General features: G+C 35.1%; 1 protein-coding gene across 1 annotated transcript; it reads left to right on the top strand.

Moving 5' to 3' along the window:
• The first annotated feature begins 13,626 nt into the window (after nucleotides 1–13,626).
• LOC110786199 (uncharacterized) lies at nucleotides 13,627–16,297 on the top strand. The gene is made up of 3 exons (XM_021990739.2): nucleotides 13,627–13,766; nucleotides 14,281–14,483; nucleotides 15,802–16,297. Exons 1-3 carry the CDS (start codon nucleotides 13,668–13,670, stop codon nucleotides 16,094–16,096), a joined length of 597 nt encoding a protein of 198 aa, XP_021846431.2. The 5' UTR covers nucleotides 13,627–13,667; the 3' UTR covers nucleotides 16,097–16,297.
• Nucleotides 16,298–18,708: the final 2,411 nt, after the last annotated feature.

Raw genomic sequence — 18,708 nt, 5'->3', positions numbered from 1 at the left:
GACGACGAGCAAGGGAGCTCGTCGCCCATGCGGTGTTGTGGCAGCGAGCAAACACGAGCACGCGCGCGGGCAAGGGCCTGTGCAGTGTGTGCGAGGTGCGAGTGAACGAGCAAGGGGGATGGGGTAGCGCGCGCACAGACTAGCGAGCACTGGCGTCGCACCGAACGATGGCCCTCGTGCCATGCGCGTCTTCCATCCCTGTGTCACGCCCCAGCGAGCGATGGCGACGAGGCATCAAGCGATGCCCTCGTGCCATGCGCGCAGCGCCCCTGCGAGCGATGGTGTCGAGCCAGCGAGCGCTGGCGAGGGGATGGCTGTGCGATGGCTTCAGCCATGCGTGCGGTCTCTTCCTTGCAACGATGCAGCCTTGGTGAGGCATGGGCCTTGTGCGCATGAGCCTTGCCTCGGCTCAATGACTTGTCTTGATTTATTTTTTTCGTTGGTGACGAATTTAAATAATTTTAATTTCGTGCTTTTAATTTTTCTCGGAATTTAATTTTATTAGTTTAATTACTATAGTTAATTTTATACTAATTATTTAAAAAAATTAAAACCTTGAAAAAATTATAATTAATTCATTTTAATCAACTAAAAATCGTTTAAGGGATTTAAATAATTATATGATCTTTAAATTTTAATTAAATATGTGGTTTCCGATTTGACTTGGAAAGACATTTTATGTTTAAAATTAGTAAAGCATATAAAATCTTGGTTTGAGTGGAGCTTTTATTCATGATTGGTTAAAATCTTGATTAGGTCCTTGTTACCTTAGGATTAATAAACTCGATTAGAACTAATAAGGTCAAATAGTGGGTAGGCTCTTGAGCCTTAATTAGTTGTTGCAATTATTATGTGATCCATTTTTCTCCTAACTTTCTAAGTGGGTCATTCATTGATAATGAATGGGTGAATGGTATATTGTAAATATATTATTTTGCAGGTTGCGGAAAGTGACTAGTATGACCCAAATAGGATAGAAAATATGGTATGCGTACCATTAAATTTGAATGTAAAATATGGTCAAATGTACTATGGGTTTTATTTAAATATGGTCTGCGTACCATCAATTTGTTGTAATTAGTTTAATTATTCCAAATCCTATTTGAAGAAAGTGGAGCCTCCCATGGTGAAATTCAAGAACGAAGTTCCAATCCATTTTGAAGACAGAGTTTGAATTTGAAGCTTCAAGATGAAGTCGGGTCATACTAGATCACAATTAATCTTATGCATGCTTTAAGATATTTTTTACTTTAAATTTGTCTTGATATTATGCATGAGATTGTGGCTTGATTATGTTGCATGATTAAAGATTTTAGTTCACTTAAAATCTAACCAACATAGTAAGAGCCTTAAGTTCCAAACTTCAAAATTGAGTTATAAGGTGTCATTCCAAAATAACACTTACTTTATAGAAACCTTTATGTCAAGTTAGTGATAGTTTTCCGACAAAGCGATGTGTCCCTTCTTGATTTTATTGGGGTAAGGTACACCATTCAATTGTGAGTACATTTTTAGGTCGATTAGTGATGTTTTTCCTCCAAAACGTAATCCTGGACGCGAAGAATAAAAAAGGGTTCTTTTTTTTCATCTTTTTTTTTTCGAATTATAGAATTATATATACGAAATGAATTTTCTAATACAGACTGGAGGTGTCACTTCTTGATGCTAAAAAGTTGAGGTACCCAATGAATTGTGAGTACAAGTTGATTAATGAAATTGAACTCAACGATATATGTAAGGAGTTCTTTTATATCGTGGCAAATGGGATAGGTTTTCCTAATAAGTTCTTAGACATACCTATCAACCAAGAGTAGTTTCTAGACTATTAGATATGGAATTGCTTACCTAAAATATTTTAGATTAAGGCAAGCCAAAGTATGCTTAATTCTTTAATGATTTTGAGGGTCTTGGTTCATTTTATTCACACCTGCCGGAACAATAAATTCGAATAAAACGCTAAATAACTTATTTAAATTGCATATTTGCCTTTTCAAGTTATTACTAATGATAAATGTTTAGACTTTGCATGCTTCAATGTATGTTTTAATTATTGTTTTAAATATCTTCCACTGCAATAAATCCTTCTAGAAAGGTAACATTAAATTTCCTCGATTGGTAGTGAATCCATGAACGATTCACGGAAATGAGAGAAAATGAGCACTTTAAATGTACGATTCTTATAGAGACTTTTATGGTTGTTTTCGAGTATCAAAATCGAATGGCAAACCAATTGGTGCTTGTAAATTCAAATTACAATGTAGTTTTGAAACCATAAAGCATAGAGTTGAACACTCAACTTTACCAATGGCTAACAACCAAATATCTTTATCCATTTAATTCTCGAATGAGTATAGCCTTTAGACATTCGAGTAGATCGATGCTTAGAGAACTTTAGAAGCTTCTGGTAAGATTTTCTAGTTGAAACAAAATATTCAACATAAATAAAATGGTAAGAACTTTGTTCAAATGACATTGCACATGTCTAAACAATGTACAAAAATGAAAACTGGAGAAGTTAATCTTAAGACTATAAGAAAGGATACATGGAATAGGAAAACAAGGAACAAGTGAAAGGAATTTACAATTCCGTTTCTACCTAAAAGTTAATGTTTAAAGAGAAGTGACTTAGAAATCAAACTTCCTAGGTATCATATACCGCTTGAGGTTCTTACTTCAGTAATAACTAAAACAATGAAAGCTAGGCTATACTAATGACCTACAAGTGAGAAATGAAGCATGTCATTGCTACATTAGTTGTAGGGTCATCTAGTTTGTTTTAAGTCCTTTCATGGATGGAACTTAATGGCTATTTTGTTCCGAAATTGGCATACCTAAATATATGTTTCAAGCACATAAAGACTTACATTCAAAGTATACAAAAACACTGTTTGTTTTTTTATTTGAATTATATGGTCGTTTACGGGTTGAGTCATGTATGCTTGATTAAAACAAACAACTCTTTAACAATGAAAACTTTACTAGGTGATTGATTTGAGTTTCACTAATCTTTGGCATTGTTTCTTAGACCATATCAACAAAGTAACATTCAAAAGCTCTATTTTGATGGACTTTTGAAAGTTTATTGATTTCTAGATCATTCAAGACAAGCGAGTCTTACTTGTTGAAAGTAACAAAAGAAATGAATCATTGTTATAATTCCTAGACAATAGAGTTCAGAGCTAAAGAGAGATTTTATCACTTTATTTGAGTGAATATGAGTTTATTTACTCAATGTGATATAAGGTTGAATCTGTTTGGCTATTTGAAAGATCCAGAAGTATAAAATCCTGTTGGCAAGAAATCATATAGATCTAGGTTAGATCATGTTGGTAACCAAGAATGATCATCAATGATTCTGTGTTGTAATTTCATGACCGAGTTCCATAAGATATGGTATGTCTAAATTGGAATGATCGAAGTCAATTGGTACTTGATTCGATCAATGATGAATCACAAAGAATTTTTCCTACAATTTCTAAAGAAAATGCTAAACTACCACCAAACTAAACCAAATTTGTCAAAGCTATTGAAAAGTGATAACATATTTTCAATATTATATATCTAAGAGTTCCTAAACTCAAAGGGAGCTTAGTGTTTGTTTTTTCAAAAAAACTAAGGCCCAAGCATAGATATATGTTTCATTGTGATTTATTCAAATTAGACACAAAGGTACTATTTCTACCACGAATTTTTGAGAACATAATGTTTGTTTGCTCGAAATAATGTCCTTTTGGAGTTTTGTTTCCAAAATGACAAGTGGGAGAAAATAGACCTCGAAAGTCTTCGAGGCGAACAACAAACATAAACGGACGTTCCGGATGCTTTTCGAAGCTCTTCGGAAACTGTCAAAAGGTATTTTAAGGACTTTAGAAGTGGCTTTAAAGAATAGACGTCTTTTAAAAGACTTTACAAGTTCTTCGAGGAGAACAGAATATTCAAAGGACTTTCAAGTGTCTATTGATATTCTATTGTTTGATGTTCTATACCCATGTAGGCATAGAGTCCAGGTAACGGGAACTATGAAATTCTTCCAGCGAAAAGACCTACAACTTGCAGTCAAACCATTACCATGATGATTGATGAGTTTGTAACTTGTAAGAAAGCTATGACGAAAACCAAAATTCCCTAAAATGGTTAGAGGCCATATATAGACTCGATGTTTTGATTCGCAAGAATGGTTTACACCTATTGGTTGCAAATTGGTTTTAGGATAAAAACCATCAAAACATGGAATTGTGTTGTCACACAAAACTAGAATAGTTGCTAAAGGATACAAGCAAATTCACGATGTGGACTGTGTTGAAGCCTTATGCATAATCGTAATGCTCAAGTCTATAAATAAAGCAATAATTACATATTGGTACATATGGCAATTGGATGACAAAACGTATTCCTCAATCAAATGCACATGAAATGTCATAGGATTTGTGGATCCAAATAATGCTTGTAATGAATGCTAGCTTATGAAATCCAAGTATGGATTTAGGCAAGCAATTGAGAATTGGAACTATATTTTAGTGAATCTAATAAGTATTTCAGTTTCATAAAATATACATGAATCTTATATAAGTATAAGAAGTTTAGTGGGAGTACGTAAAACTCAATCGGTCGTATGTGTATCACACATATCTCATTATTGTGAAATAACATTCAAAAGCTAATGACTTAGATTTGAAATTATTTATCAATGATGGACCAAGGCGAAACTTAGTACATACTGGGTATTAAGATCTATTTACAAAGATCTTACAAAAACTATTTCGGATTAAGTAATGGCATCCATTGGAAATATTCGATCCATGTGAATAAATCTAAGTAATGAATGTTTGAACTATGTATAAGCGTTTACTAAGTTAAAACATCAAAGAATCTAACTAAGATTCTTCACCTATATTATATTGCAAAGAATTTAGCTGGATTCAGTATCTACTGAAACTGGATGAGCTAAAGTCACATGGATAAAATTCGATTGAGAATTATTCTGCAAAAGAATTTATTATGTATGATATAATATGAGGATCTCCAAAAATGTTTTCGTTGGGCTTTAGGCATGACGAACATATAGCAATCTCTATTGATCTTAGTAAAGATTAACTAGATTGAGATCAAGAAAATCCTATGGTACTTTAAAAGGTAAATAGGAATCGTTCTTGATTCAAGGAAATGAAGATATGCTAAATATTATATTGATGCTACATGCATAAACACTAGAAAAGGATCAAGCAAGATCCCTTTGGAGTTAACCATTGTAAAAAACGAGCTACAATGCATCGTGTTTTGAAATGCCAACATGGATTTAAGACCACGAGTAGTTGCGTGGGAAATTAAATATAAATTTCTATGTTCTAAGATACAACTGGAAATTTTTCCAAATATCTGTGAACTGTTTGGATAAGAAAAATCAAACATAACATCAATAGCAACCTACACAGTTGAAGTAAATTAAAGTACTTATTTCCTAAGAAGCAATAAAATAGAGTTGTTTATTTTAAAGAGTTCTTCATTGAAAAATGTGTAGAACCACTATTAAAGCAAGAAATACTAGATCACAAAACAAACATACTCAAAAGATCATATCATCCTATCTCGAAAGGCATTCGATGAAAAGGATATTAAGATTGGAAAAGCATGATAACTAAACCTAAGCAACAAGTGAGATGCAACACTCACATTGTTGTACTGGAAATCAAACATAGTTTTGAATTCCATTAATTGTTTTAAAGATGCGTTAGAGGCCCATGGTTATAAAACACTCGGGTTGAAAATTTATCATATATGAAATGAATTTTCATATTCCATTTAATCTTGGTTTAGTATTAAATGATGAGTCCTTTTAATTTGACAATGTATTCATGATAGACTGTCATGATCAGTCATGTGACTAAGAAATGTCTATCAAGTGAACTTGAATGTCAAAAGTTGGAAATGGTCCCTGATCGGATGTTTTCTATAAAGGTGGACGCATAGAAAACGCTAGGACCAGAATGCAAGATGACTAGTAGTTCTATTTCTTGAACTATGTGGACATGAAAATGTCGTAATCATTTGCATAGATACTTACTTGACAAGACTAGTATTAGACAAGACCTATGAAACTTTACTATAAGAGATGAAAATATGTCATAAGTAAATTTCATTATCTTATTAGACACTAATCCTCAATACCTGAGTGATTTGAACGTACTTGTTTGAGAACTGGTTACTTTGACGCTGTCAACCGTCCCACCGTAAAAGGAGACCATACGACAACTCTTGGGTAATCACCTATCAAACGAAGTCTAAACTTAAGATCACAAGAATAGGATTGTCCTCCCATAAATCGGGAAGACATGCCAAAAGTAGTATAAGGCCACTCGGAGAGCTAGAAACTGTAAAATGCATGACCCTGCTCAGATGAATCATAGGCTATGATTATCTGTTTATTTGACCAGTTGAACTCTGACACCGAGAAATACCTCTGAACGTAATAAGAATGACCAGTCTTACATTATGTTCATAAGAAGGCATCGATCGACAAATGAATAAGGAAATGCATACTTGTCCCTAAGGACAAGTGGGAGACTAACAAAATAGTGCCCTTGGTCCAAGTTTGCATTTAATGCTAAGTCTAATAAATACGGTTCAGTATTAATTAAGCAAGTTAATTATTCAGTGAGATCAAGTGTTCTGAATTCCTAGCTAGAGGTCGCTTCAGTTCAAGGGGAATTAATATTATTAATGCCACAACTTACTCTTGACTGAACCCGTAGGGTCACACAAATAATACGTGAACGGATCAAGTATTTAGGTGAATATTTTATTCAGTAAATACTCTAATTATAGATATTTGGAAATGACAGATGTTGGTTTCAGTGGGAGCTAAACAAACTGTCAAAAGACAAAGAAAGAATTTTCGCCAGAAATGAAGATATTTACCTGAGACGGAAATATAGTTTAAAACGGAAATATAAATATTATCGAAGTCAAAGATATTCCTAGAAACAGAAATATGGTTCGTATCGGAAATATTATCGGAAATAGAAATATTGCCGGAATCGGAAATATTTTCGAAATCGGAAATATTGTCGGAATTGGAAATATTGTCGGAATCGGAAATATTGCCGGAATCAGAAATTTTGTCGGAATCGGAAATATTATCGGAAACGTAAATATTGTTTGAATCAAAATAAATTCCGGAATCGGAAAAACGAATCGGAAGCACGAAACGAGCGACGAAACATTGCACGAAGCAATAGCCCATCGCTCATGGGCCAAAGCACAGCGCGCGCCAGCCACAAGGCCATCGCTGCTGACTAGCGCGCATGGGCCAGCATTGCTGCGCCTTGCGGTCCAACGTTGTTTGCTTGTGCATGGTCAGCGCTGCTGGGCCGTGTGCACAAGGGCATAGGGTGGTCGGTTTTCTTGCCTTGCAAGCAGCCGACTAGCCCTAATGTTTTAGGGTTTTGGGTTTTGGCAAATTCCTAAAACTTTCCTAAAACGTTATAGGGTTTTGGCTCATAGGGTTTTTCCTATTTCCTATAAATACATTGCCTATGGTCATGAATAAACACATCAATTGAAATACAATTCAATTCTCTTTTTCTATCAGCTAATAGTGACCTCCCGAAATCATAAACCTTATATTATATCCTAGTTGGTGTGATATAAGGCGGATCCGAACGTACTTTCTACAGAGGGACGCCGTTTGGCGTTCTAACCTTGTTCTTGCTCGGTTCGGAAGCAGCAAGGGAAGGCACGCATCACAAAGTGTGTTCACTAAATTATGCTAAATGATTATGTGCATTTAATTTGGATTCTGGCATTTATAGTTTTTCCGCATGATATTGGATTGTTCATAACCTAACATTCACTCCAACAATGTAGCAAACTACTGCGTAATTCCAAAACTCTACCTCCTCCTGAATATTATCAAATTCAATCTCAACAGGACTAATAGAACGATCAATCAAATCAATCGGTTCAATAGATTCAACCTCATAATCCAAAGAATGAACAGAGGCATTATCATTTTCATTGTTAACCATAGCCACTTCATCAAATTTTTGCAAGATAGGGACATAATTTGTACCTAGATCAGCATTGGCTTTGGATTGAGTTTTTCTTGCGAATCTAGCGGAATTATGAATTGTTTGCATCCATTCATTGAATGAATCACTTCAGAACGAACTTGAAGATGTTGTAAATTCCATTTCGGGGTAAAAATTTCATTCCCAACCCCAAAATCCAATGCCTCTACCCCAAGAACTTCATCAATCGAGCGAGTTCTTAAGGCTTGAGAATCCGAGAGGAAGGCGCACGAGGTTTTATTTTCCCATTTCCCTGCTTGCTACCCTCATATTTGGTGCCAGATTTCCTTGCCATGGCAGCAATGCACAGTAATCTACCATACACCGAGAGAAAACTTGGAGAGAAAGTCTCAATGGTTTACCCTTTTTTTTATCAATTTCACTTTCATTCCTTATTGTTAATAGGTGAATCACTTATAATCACTCCATCTCCGATTAGTTGTTACACTTACCTTTGCACAAAGTTTTAGGTGATAAGTGGTTGTTTGGTTATCAATTGTTATTTTATTGAAAAAGTAGATGTGATAGGAGTTAGTTGGGGTATTTTTTTTTTAATTGAATGAGAGAAGGTGTGGGGACAAAAAACATTTAGTGGGAAGAGATAGACAATATAATAATTGTGGGGTCATTCCTAATTTAGAAGTGTAACAACTAATCTGGGACGGACGAAATAGGAAAGTGTAACAAGTAATCTGGGACGGAGGGAGTATAATTTATGTTGACAGGCTAAACATGTCAGATGTTTTAATTTTTCATAAATTTTATTTATAGACACCTACCTTTGACCATCGATCTTATTCAGAAAGTTCAAATGAGGAAATTATAACCCGCTTATCAATAGTGCACTCTAATTAACTGAAGGACGACATTCAACTGAAATACCAGATCATTCGGAGCAGAACTGGTTAAATATAAAAAAATAACCAAAAATAACTGTAACAAATCAATATCCGCAATCGCATTCCGATATGTCTTTGATATGTGGTAAAATAATGAAGGAAATATAGAAAATTGAATTAAAACGATAGGGATATTGACTTGGATACCAATAGTAATCATATAAAATTGAGTTTGACCAGAATATTGACATGAATCATAATAGTAATCATATGAAGGTTTTCTAGGTAGTAATTGTCAAATTTTACCCCCTTAATTATGTTAAGAAAAAGAAAAAGGAAAAAAAGTAGTAAATGACAAAGTGGCTTACAAGATAGATAGTAATTGACATATTTTCTTATCATTAGTGAAAAAGTAGAATCTAATTATTTCTCTCGCATAGAACATCCACTTTTCTTAATTTCCTCTCATAATCCAAATGGAAACAACAAAACAAAATAGATGGAATAAGTTTTAACCAAAATCAAGTATTTGAAGGGCAGTGTTGGCCTTGAGAATAGTCAACATCATGGGATGTAAATTGGATGGACTAAATTGGACTTAGCCAAATCCAAATCTAATTCAAAATTTCGTGGACTTGTATATTTAAGTCTGAGTCTCATCTAGTCCAATCCATTACGATCAATATAAATTTTCTTGAATCCGAATCCAATCCAATCCGATTTTTTTTAAAGAAAAAAACTTTATTTATTTTCAAAAAAATGGATTAAACTCAAATGATTCAAACATAAATATAAATAATATATACTTTTACCGTCTAAATTATCTGACACATAAAATAACATGTATGAATATTATTTATTTGGTATGAAATTCTTTAACACCTATAACTACGAGTCATTTTTCCATAAAGGAAAAATAAATATCCATAATTCAGTTAATCAATGATATGATTGCAAATAGCAATATGTCTTACACATCTAAACACTTAGCCAAAAAGGTTTCAGTTCTTATAAATAACATAAATTTTAGAATATATTAAAGCTCAATAATCAACCATCATATCATAACCGACAAGAAAATGCGAAAGGGAAAGAAGGTGAGAGATTATTTTTGGGTTATGGGTTTTATATGGAATGTATCATTTGGTTGTATTTCATTGTCCATACTAAGTCCAAAAATCACATATTTCACATTAGTTTTAAAATTACATAAATTTATATATTAAGTAGAAAACTTTGGACTTAATTGGATTTTTTTTTTACTCTAAAAGGTTGAATTCAAGTCCAGTCCAAGAATAATTGGACTTGAAATTTTAAATCCGAGTCCAATCTAAACTTTTTCAAATCCGATCTACAAGTTTAGAATGGATTGAATTGTACCTTGGACTTTTCTCAATCCACTTACACCCCTTACATTTGTCAAACGAGCTAGACAGGTCGTGTTTGAGTAAATTTGTTCTGGATATACATCCCTTTCTTTTTGGATTTTTCATGTTTAGGGTCGATAAATTAAAGGTCAAGTAGTGGGTTCAAGAGTGATCCTGTTAAGATGTAACCCATGAAACATCACGTGTGAGAGTCCCACATTGATAAAAGAGAAGAGAATTAAACAGTTAATAAGGCCAAGGGGCTACTCCCCTTATTGCCATATGGTTTTAAGGTGGAACCTCCTTTGGTCTTGTTAAGTGGACTCTCTCTCTCTTGATGACGGGTGCAGCGGCCCAAACCCGTATTTAACATGGTATCAGAGCCAGACCCACATCTGGGACCTTACTGTATTGTATTATGGGCCAACTAAACGGGATCCATGTGAGGGGGAGGGGGGTGATAAAGATACCCTGGCCCATAAAACAACACATGTGACCCATATTGAAAAGGGAGTTCACACGGGAGGGAAAATGTTAAGATCTGACCCATGAAACATCACGTATGAGAGTCCATATTGACAAAAGTGAAGAGAGTTAATTAATCACATAATAAGGCCAAGGGGCTACTCCCCTTATTGCCATATGGTTTTTAGGTGGAACCTCATTTGGTCTTGTTATATGGACTTTCTCTCTTAATAATAGGTGCGGCCCAAACCCGTATTTAACATGATAAAGACACTCTGACCCATGAAACATCACATGTGACCCATATTGAAAAGGGACCTCACACGTGAGGGGAAGTGTTCAGATCTGACCCATGAAACATCACATGTGAGAGTCCCACATTGATAAAAGAGAAGAAAGTTAAACACTTAATAAGGCCAAGGGGCTACTCCCCTTATTGCCATATGCTTTTAAGGTGGAACCTCCTACGGTCTTGTTAAGTGGACTCTCTCTCTTGATGACGGGTGCGGCCCAGGCCCGTATTTAACAAGACCGTAGGAGGTTCCACCTTAAAACCATATGGTAACTAGGGGAGTAGCCCCTTGGCCGTATTAGGTGTTTAACTCTCTTCTCTTTTATCAATGTGGGACTCTCACACGTGATGTTTCATGGGTCAGATCTTAACACTTCCCCTCACGTGTGAGGTCTCAATATGGGTCACATGTGATGTTTCATGGGTCAGAGTGTCTTTATCACTTCCCCTCACATGGATCCCGTTCAGTTGGCCGAAAATACAGTATAGTATGGTCCCAGCTGTGGGCCCGGCTCTGATACCATGTTTAATACGGGTCTGGACCGCACTTGTCATCAAGAGAGAGAGTCCACTTAACAAGACCAAAGGATATCGAGAAACGCGCTCTAACCCATGAAAATCGATCACACATGACCGAACTAAAAAGGGACTTCACACGTGAGGAAAAGTGTTAAGATCTGACCCATGAAACAACACGTGTGAGAGTACCACATTGATAAAAGAGAGAGTTAATCACTTCATAAGGTCAAGGGGCTACTCCCCTTATTGCCATATGGTTTCAAGATGGAACCTCCTACGGTCTTGTTAAGTGGATTGTCTCTCTTGATGACGGGTGCGGCCCAGGCACGTAGAGAGTCCACTTAACAAGACCAAATGAGGTTCCACCTTAAAACCATATGGCAATAAGAGGAGTAGACCCTTGGCCTAGCTTATTAAGTGATTAAGGGGGTGTTTGGTTCGCGAACTTTAGGTATGAGGTATGGGTTTAGAATGGTCTAAACCTATACCATTTGTTTGGTTGGTAATTTTAAGAGTTTCAAACCCATACCTCAAACCCTCAAGGTATGGGGTTTAGAAACCTTTGGGAGAGGTGAGTTTGGCTCATACCTTTACTATAGGTATCAAAACAAAGGAAAAAAAAAAATTCATTCCCAATATAAACCAAACACATTATATTAAGAATCAAGTTCCAAACCCATACCATCTTGATATCATGACTGATTTCAACCCCATACCACTTTGCGAACCAAACGCCCCCAACTCTTTTCTCTTTTGTCAATGTAAACTCTCACACGTGATGTTTCATGGATCGTCAGATCCAGTGGCGGAGCTAGGTAGGGTGGACCCCCAAAAAAAATTGGAAAAAAATACTTATAGCTGAAATCTAAGAGATCTGTTATTCTTTAACACCGATCTCTTAGGTTATACGCAAAAACACCCCGCAGAGAAGACATCGGGTATACTATAGAGATAATCATAAGAGACCATCCTTTACAAAGAACGGATCTGTTAGATTTCTGAAAAATATAGAGGGATAATCCTAAGAGACCAGTCTTTATAAATAACTGGTCATTTAGGGTTTTGATTTTAAACACCCGCTCTCTTAAATTAAGTAATTCTTTTTCAGTTTTTACCACACATCTATCATTGTAATAATTTTGCACGATTATAATATGAATATTGATTAATTTTAGGACGATACATTTTTTTAGTAATATGTTGTGTGTTGTGGAAGATCACCGGACACAACACTCTAAAAATCCTTGGAACGCCACTGTCGACACCCAAAAAAAAATTCCTCGCTCCGCCACTGGTCAGATCTTAACAGATCCAGATATTTGGTTTCGGATTTTTTTGATTCAATGGATTATTATGTGATTTTTAACACGTATCTGAGAATGTTTGGATTTACTTGGGTTCTGACTTCTGAGTTGCAAATATTATGCCAGAATTAATTTCTGGTTTTGAATTAGGAGTCTCTCTGAATAAGATAGAGTTTACGACGGGTCAAAAATTCCGTCGTAAAAGCCTTTTGCGACGGGGCTAACAACCAAATAAAGATGGGAATAACCGTCGCAAATGTCTTTTACGACGGGTTAACGACGGGATTTTCCATTAACGGCGACCCTCTTTTATGACGGCTTCGCGACAGAAAATTCCGTCATTATTAATCAACATTTATTGGCCTTTAGCGACGAGATTTCCTGTCCTTAATGGTACAATTTTTCGTAATCCAATACTAATACGAAGTAATCAAATCTACCAATTAATATTGATATGATAACCCCGTCAAAAAAAATAACATAATATGATAATAACAACACATTCGGTCAAAAATTAGCCAGCTTTTGCTTAATTCTACATGAAAATGACTTTAAAACTAATTGAGAACACGTAAAATACTTGTACGACTAGTCAAGTATAGAAACACAGCCATATCAATCAAATGAATTAACCAAAGGCTTGTTCTTCTAGTAATTAAACAAGTAGTTCTAAATAATACATATTAAATTATTAAGGTGATAAAGAAAGAAATCAATACATATTTATACTATATTGATAATTTTAGATTAGAGTATATTATATAAAGCAAGTAACTAAGCTTGATTGAGATGACACTCAGAAAAGAGAGGTCAGCATGGGAAAGGTCAATGTTATGGTGTACGTTGTTGTTGTGGGTTTCCTAGGTTTGGTTGCTACTGCTCTTGCTTTTGCTGCTGAGGCTACAAAGATTAAGGTAACATTTTGGCTCGTTTAATTACTTAATTAGTGATTAATCTTGATATAATAAATTGAACGGGGTCTAAGAAAGAATAATTTACCTTAATAAACACTTATTAGTCATATGAAATAATCCCTAAACTAGTATGTGCCCGTGCTATTGCACGGGTACGTATTTAAATTATAAAAAAAATATAAATCTCATAACCACGATGTTAAATTTTTTTACATTTTTTTGAGTAAATGACAATGTTAACTTTGTGTAATTCAATTTCAATGTGTAAAATATATAGTGTTTTCTTATTTTTTTCATGTTGAGCATTATTGATTATTCTTCTTTCCAAATAAGTCTTCCAATTAGTTGTTCGTGAAGATGTTGTTGATTGGATTTTTTTTTTTTTTTAATCGCCTAAATCTCCTTAAATTACAATGTATGAAAGATGGGGATTGAAATTTTGGAGCTCTCACAATTACCACCACTCCGCTTTAATAATATAGATGGTGTTGATGTTGATGTTGATGATTATCAGGCATCGGACATTAATCTAACAAAGTTCGGTAACTGCGAATACCCAAGAACACCAGCTAACATACTTGGATATGCAGCAGCATTGCTCACACTTATCGTCCAGATAACTATCTGTGGTATAGCTCGTTGTCCTTGTTACCAGAGAAATGACTCCAACGCTCAATCATTCCAACTCGGAGCAATCAATTGTTATATTTTATCCTGGTAATTACAACTCGTATTTTATAGCTATGTTCTTTCTACAATAAACTACTCCGTAGTTTTTATCCGTTGGATGCACGAGCTTTTTTAATTTAAATTTGTTATATTTTCTATGTATTGAGATATAGATTTTGAAATAACAAAAGATATTGCCAGGAAATGATAGGTAAAGAGGGAAATAAATGTTGGTTTCACAAAAAAAAATACCGTTCTTAAATATTAATCCCCTTTTCACTTTGTAGTCTGTTTCAACTCAATATTTAATGTGAATATCTTCAAATACGTACGTTAAAAAAATATAAAAATTTGACGAACAAAACAAGATCTCAGATGAATATATTTTGAAATACGTATTGGAAAGAAATTGGAAGATTCTCTTCAATTTATATAGTGTCAAAATTCCAAACGGGACTAATAATTAACGGCAACTTTTGTGTAAGACGTCTTACCGAAAAGACCACTCTGATTGCTTAACTAATTGGTTTCATTGCTTAACTAATTAGTTATAGTGCTTAATTACTTTCATTGCTTAACTAATTGGTTCTAATTCTTAACTAACTGGTTTCAATCCGTAACTTATACGATAACAAGGTGTCTTTTGTGTAAGATTGTCTTATATAAAAGTTTGTAAATAATTAAGAATAGAGGGATTAAACAAAAAATTAATTGAGATCGAGATTATATGTGGCATCATGATATGCAAAATATCATGTTTTAAAATATTAGGGTAGATTTTAATATTTGATTAACTTGTAAAAATTGCTGAGTAAAACTTTGGACGACGGTTTCCTCATTGATCCAAAGGTGAGACGTAAAAGAGAAAAAAAAGAAAGAAAAAAAAAAGAAAAATAACCTTAAGGCTCCGTTTGTTTCAACCGAAAATACTTTCAAAAGATAATAGTTTCAGTGGAACACAATTTTCAAGTAAAAGCACCATGAAAAAATAATTTTACTTTGTTTGTTTCCTTACAAGAAAACTTATATATCAAGAAAAACAGAAATAAAAGTGGAAATGATAGATGGATATGAGGAGGAAAAAATAAGAACAGTAAGGGAACGTAGAAGAAAATGTTTGTATTTCTTCTCTTCACACTGAAAGTTGTTTTCCACATTCGAAAAATTGTTTTCCACCATTAACAAAACAAAAAAAGGGAAATTGAAAAATTAACTTCCAGAAAAATATTGTTTTCCGTCAAAACAGACGGAGCATAAGAGTGTCATATATCATTAACGTTAATTAATACATTTTGAACACACATTATGATAGTCTAACAACCTAACGGTAATTTGTTTTCTACTTTCTGTCATATGTTACATACAGTGTTGGTTCTATCATAGGGATTAGTCTCCTATTATCAGCTGCTAATCTCAGCACTCGTCAAGAATTTCTCCCTTCAACAGGACTTTGCTACACCGTAAGACCTGGTATATTTGCTGCTGGTGGTGTTATGGCACTTCTTGCCTGTATCTTAGGCCTATGCTCCTCCTATTACTTCTCGGTCATTCGCCATTCGGCAACAAGAACTGTTCCATATCAAGATGACATTGCCATGGCAAATTCTCAGTTTGATGCTGCCTCTACATACTCAAAACCCAAGCAACAACAATATGTTTGAGTTAATAGTACTCTACCTACTTTCTTTGTGGATCGAGTTTGAGATGAATTAATAGGGATTTCGCCGAGAATTTGGATTTTTTTTAAATTGTAAAGTGCATTGAATTGAATTGTGTAAATTAACTCATGTGTACGTACGTCTAATTCAATTGCTAATTTGTTCGTGCATGTTGAACATGTCTCACATGATGAATCGATGATCATCTAGTAGCTAGGGGTTGGGCTAAATAATTTCACCAAATTGAATTGATTTAGTTTATCTAGTACTACATGATCGATAAATTAGTACTGCGTGCGTAGTACGTGATAATATATTAATGGTCACACGTCACACAGAAAAAGTGATGGGAAACAAATTATGGTAAGTGGTAACTAGCTAGTTTGGTCACGGATTGATTAACAATTACGAAAAAAGTAAGTAAACGCACAAACCGATCATGAAAATAGTGACAAGGAAATTTAAATTACCGTGGGAAACCAAGTGTCGAGAGAAAACCTCTCAATACATTCACTATAAAGCACATGATGCTGATAACAAAGACTGGAAGCTTTCGACAAACCATGCATGAGATCTTTCCCTGATCAAACTCTCCCTCGATCAGTTTGTAGGAAATGATACTGTAAAATTCGAAAATGAGAATAAAATATGGGCCGAATATTTGATGTGAATAAAGCTGTGACGTGTTACGAAACACCGTCTTAGAAGCAAAATTCGCCCCGACTATGGTGCAATCGTAATAGACGTTGCCCCCCAAGATTTTACACAGCAACTCGTTTTAACGTGCACTCGAATAAAACGAATTAGGAACTCATAATATGCTCAGAATAAGATAGAGGGTAGAATGATTTTTCAGTGTATCAAAACTGAACTGCCCAACTGATTTTATAGGGAGTCCAAAACTGTAACCGAAATTCAGAGTTTTAATTAGTGAATAAAATAAGAATTAATTAGTGAATAAAATCAGATATTCAAAATCAAAACCGAAAATCTGAATTAAAACGGAAGCGGAAATCATGGAACCGTTTTCGTAATAAATGCGACCGTTACGTTTTTAATTTAAGAATGTGGAGCGAGCTACGTAACTGAACGGTCTCATAATAACTGGACCGTCAGTTACGACTTGGCCCAAAAAGAAGGCCCCACCACACCGCGCACGTGCCACGAACAAGAACCGGCCGGACGGGTGGCGGCGGCACGCGTGTGGGGATTCCCTTCCTAGCCCAAACCACTAGGGGAAGCACTTCAAGAAGTAAACAACACTTCCCTATATTTAAACAAGGAGAAAAGTTCATTTTCTTTCCATGTGGGACAAAACCCTTTTCTTTAAATACTCCACTTGAAAATGCTACTTTTCATTTCCACCAATGTGGGACTTTTTCACAATATGATAAAACTCTTTCTTTGCATTGTTTCCAACACAGTTAACCCTAAATGTATAAGCTTACGTGACTTACAATGAGTGTGCATCTTCTTCTCTTTCTGTTACCTTAACCTATTTACAAGACTTACAATGAGTGTATACAATGGTATGTGTTAGAATTCTAAGAATTCTTTGAGAGAAAACAGATTGAAAGAGCAGTAGGAACTACTTATATACAAGTATGGTATGATGTGTCTCAACCAATGAGAGCCCTTCATACAATCTAGTAACCAATCATAATTAAGTTGTTGTACATGTCAGCAATCTAAAACTAATTAGTACAACATGATTATATTAAGAGGCTTAGCCCAATGAAGCAAGCTCATTCTCTTTTTAAGGCCTTTGAATTATCTTTTCCTTTTTTTTTAACACATAGCACACCCGGTTCACCGGAGCTTAGCTCCGGCTACATCCGGATCCGACCCGGATCGCACACCTTGCTTATTGTGGGTGAGTCTCCCAACAAGAATTTTTGCATACGGCGAGGCTCAAACCCGAGACCTCCTTTAAGCGGCATCAAGCTGCTTACCACTTGAGCCAACTCTATGTTGCCTTTGAATTGTCTTTTCCTTTAGCCAATGTGTTGTTGTCTTTTTCTTATTGTAAGCAAGGTTATTTTGGTCTTTTGTAGTACTAGGTTAGCCACCACAAATTATTGGAATTATGGTATTTAAGGCAGAGGATTGTAAGGGTAACAGTCAAGTTGAATAACAAAAATACTTGAGCTACAAGTTTCAATCTTTCTCTTCCTCTCTTTTCTCAAAACAAATTCTGCAACTTTCTACATTTCGTTGATGAAAATCTTCATGGTATCAGAGCAGTAGGAGTTCAGAACATCAAAGAATTAGAGTGAAGTTTGTAAGAGTGGAGTTATTCGTAAGAAATCACTTGATAGTTTCCATCTTTATAACTGCAAGTAAGTGAATCTGAGTGACAACACTTTCAGTATCTATGGGATCGAGGTTTACATTTTAAGATATGCAGAATCCTTTGTTCCTTCATCCATTTGATGGACCTCCCTCCATTAGTGTGGCTAATTTGCAAGGTCATGCTGACTATAAAGCATGGAGGAGGTCATTTGAGATACAACTCTCATCCAAAAGAAAGCTCGGATTTGTCAATGGCACTATGACAAGGAGCACAGAGGATGAAATCAATGCAACTTAGTGGGACACCTGCAATGATCTGGTAA

Source organism: Spinacia oleracea, chromosome 4 (assembly GCF_020520425.1).
Source record: "Spinacia oleracea cultivar Varoflay chromosome 4, BTI_SOV_V1, whole genome shotgun sequence".
NCBI classification, from domain to species: domain Eukaryota; kingdom Viridiplantae; phylum Streptophyta; class Magnoliopsida; order Caryophyllales; family Amaranthaceae; genus Spinacia; species Spinacia oleracea.
The sequence above is the reverse complement of the archived record's forward strand: the minus strand, read 5'-3'. Positions and strand labels throughout refer to the sequence as shown.

Excerpts from the sequence above, each read along its gene's own strand:
- LOC110786199 (XM_021990739.2), top strand. The coding sequence starts at position 13,668 with ATGGGAAAGGTCAATGTTATGGTGTACGTTGTTGTTGTGGGTTTCCTA. Across the intron at positions 13,767-14,280 it reads CTGAGGCTACAAAGATTAAG|GCATCGGACATTAATCTAAC; the intron begins GTAACATTTTGG and ends GATGATTATCAG. Across the intron at positions 14,484-15,801 it reads AATTGTTATATTTTATCCTG|TGTTGGTTCTATCATAGGGA; the intron begins GTAATTACAACT and ends TGTTACATACAG.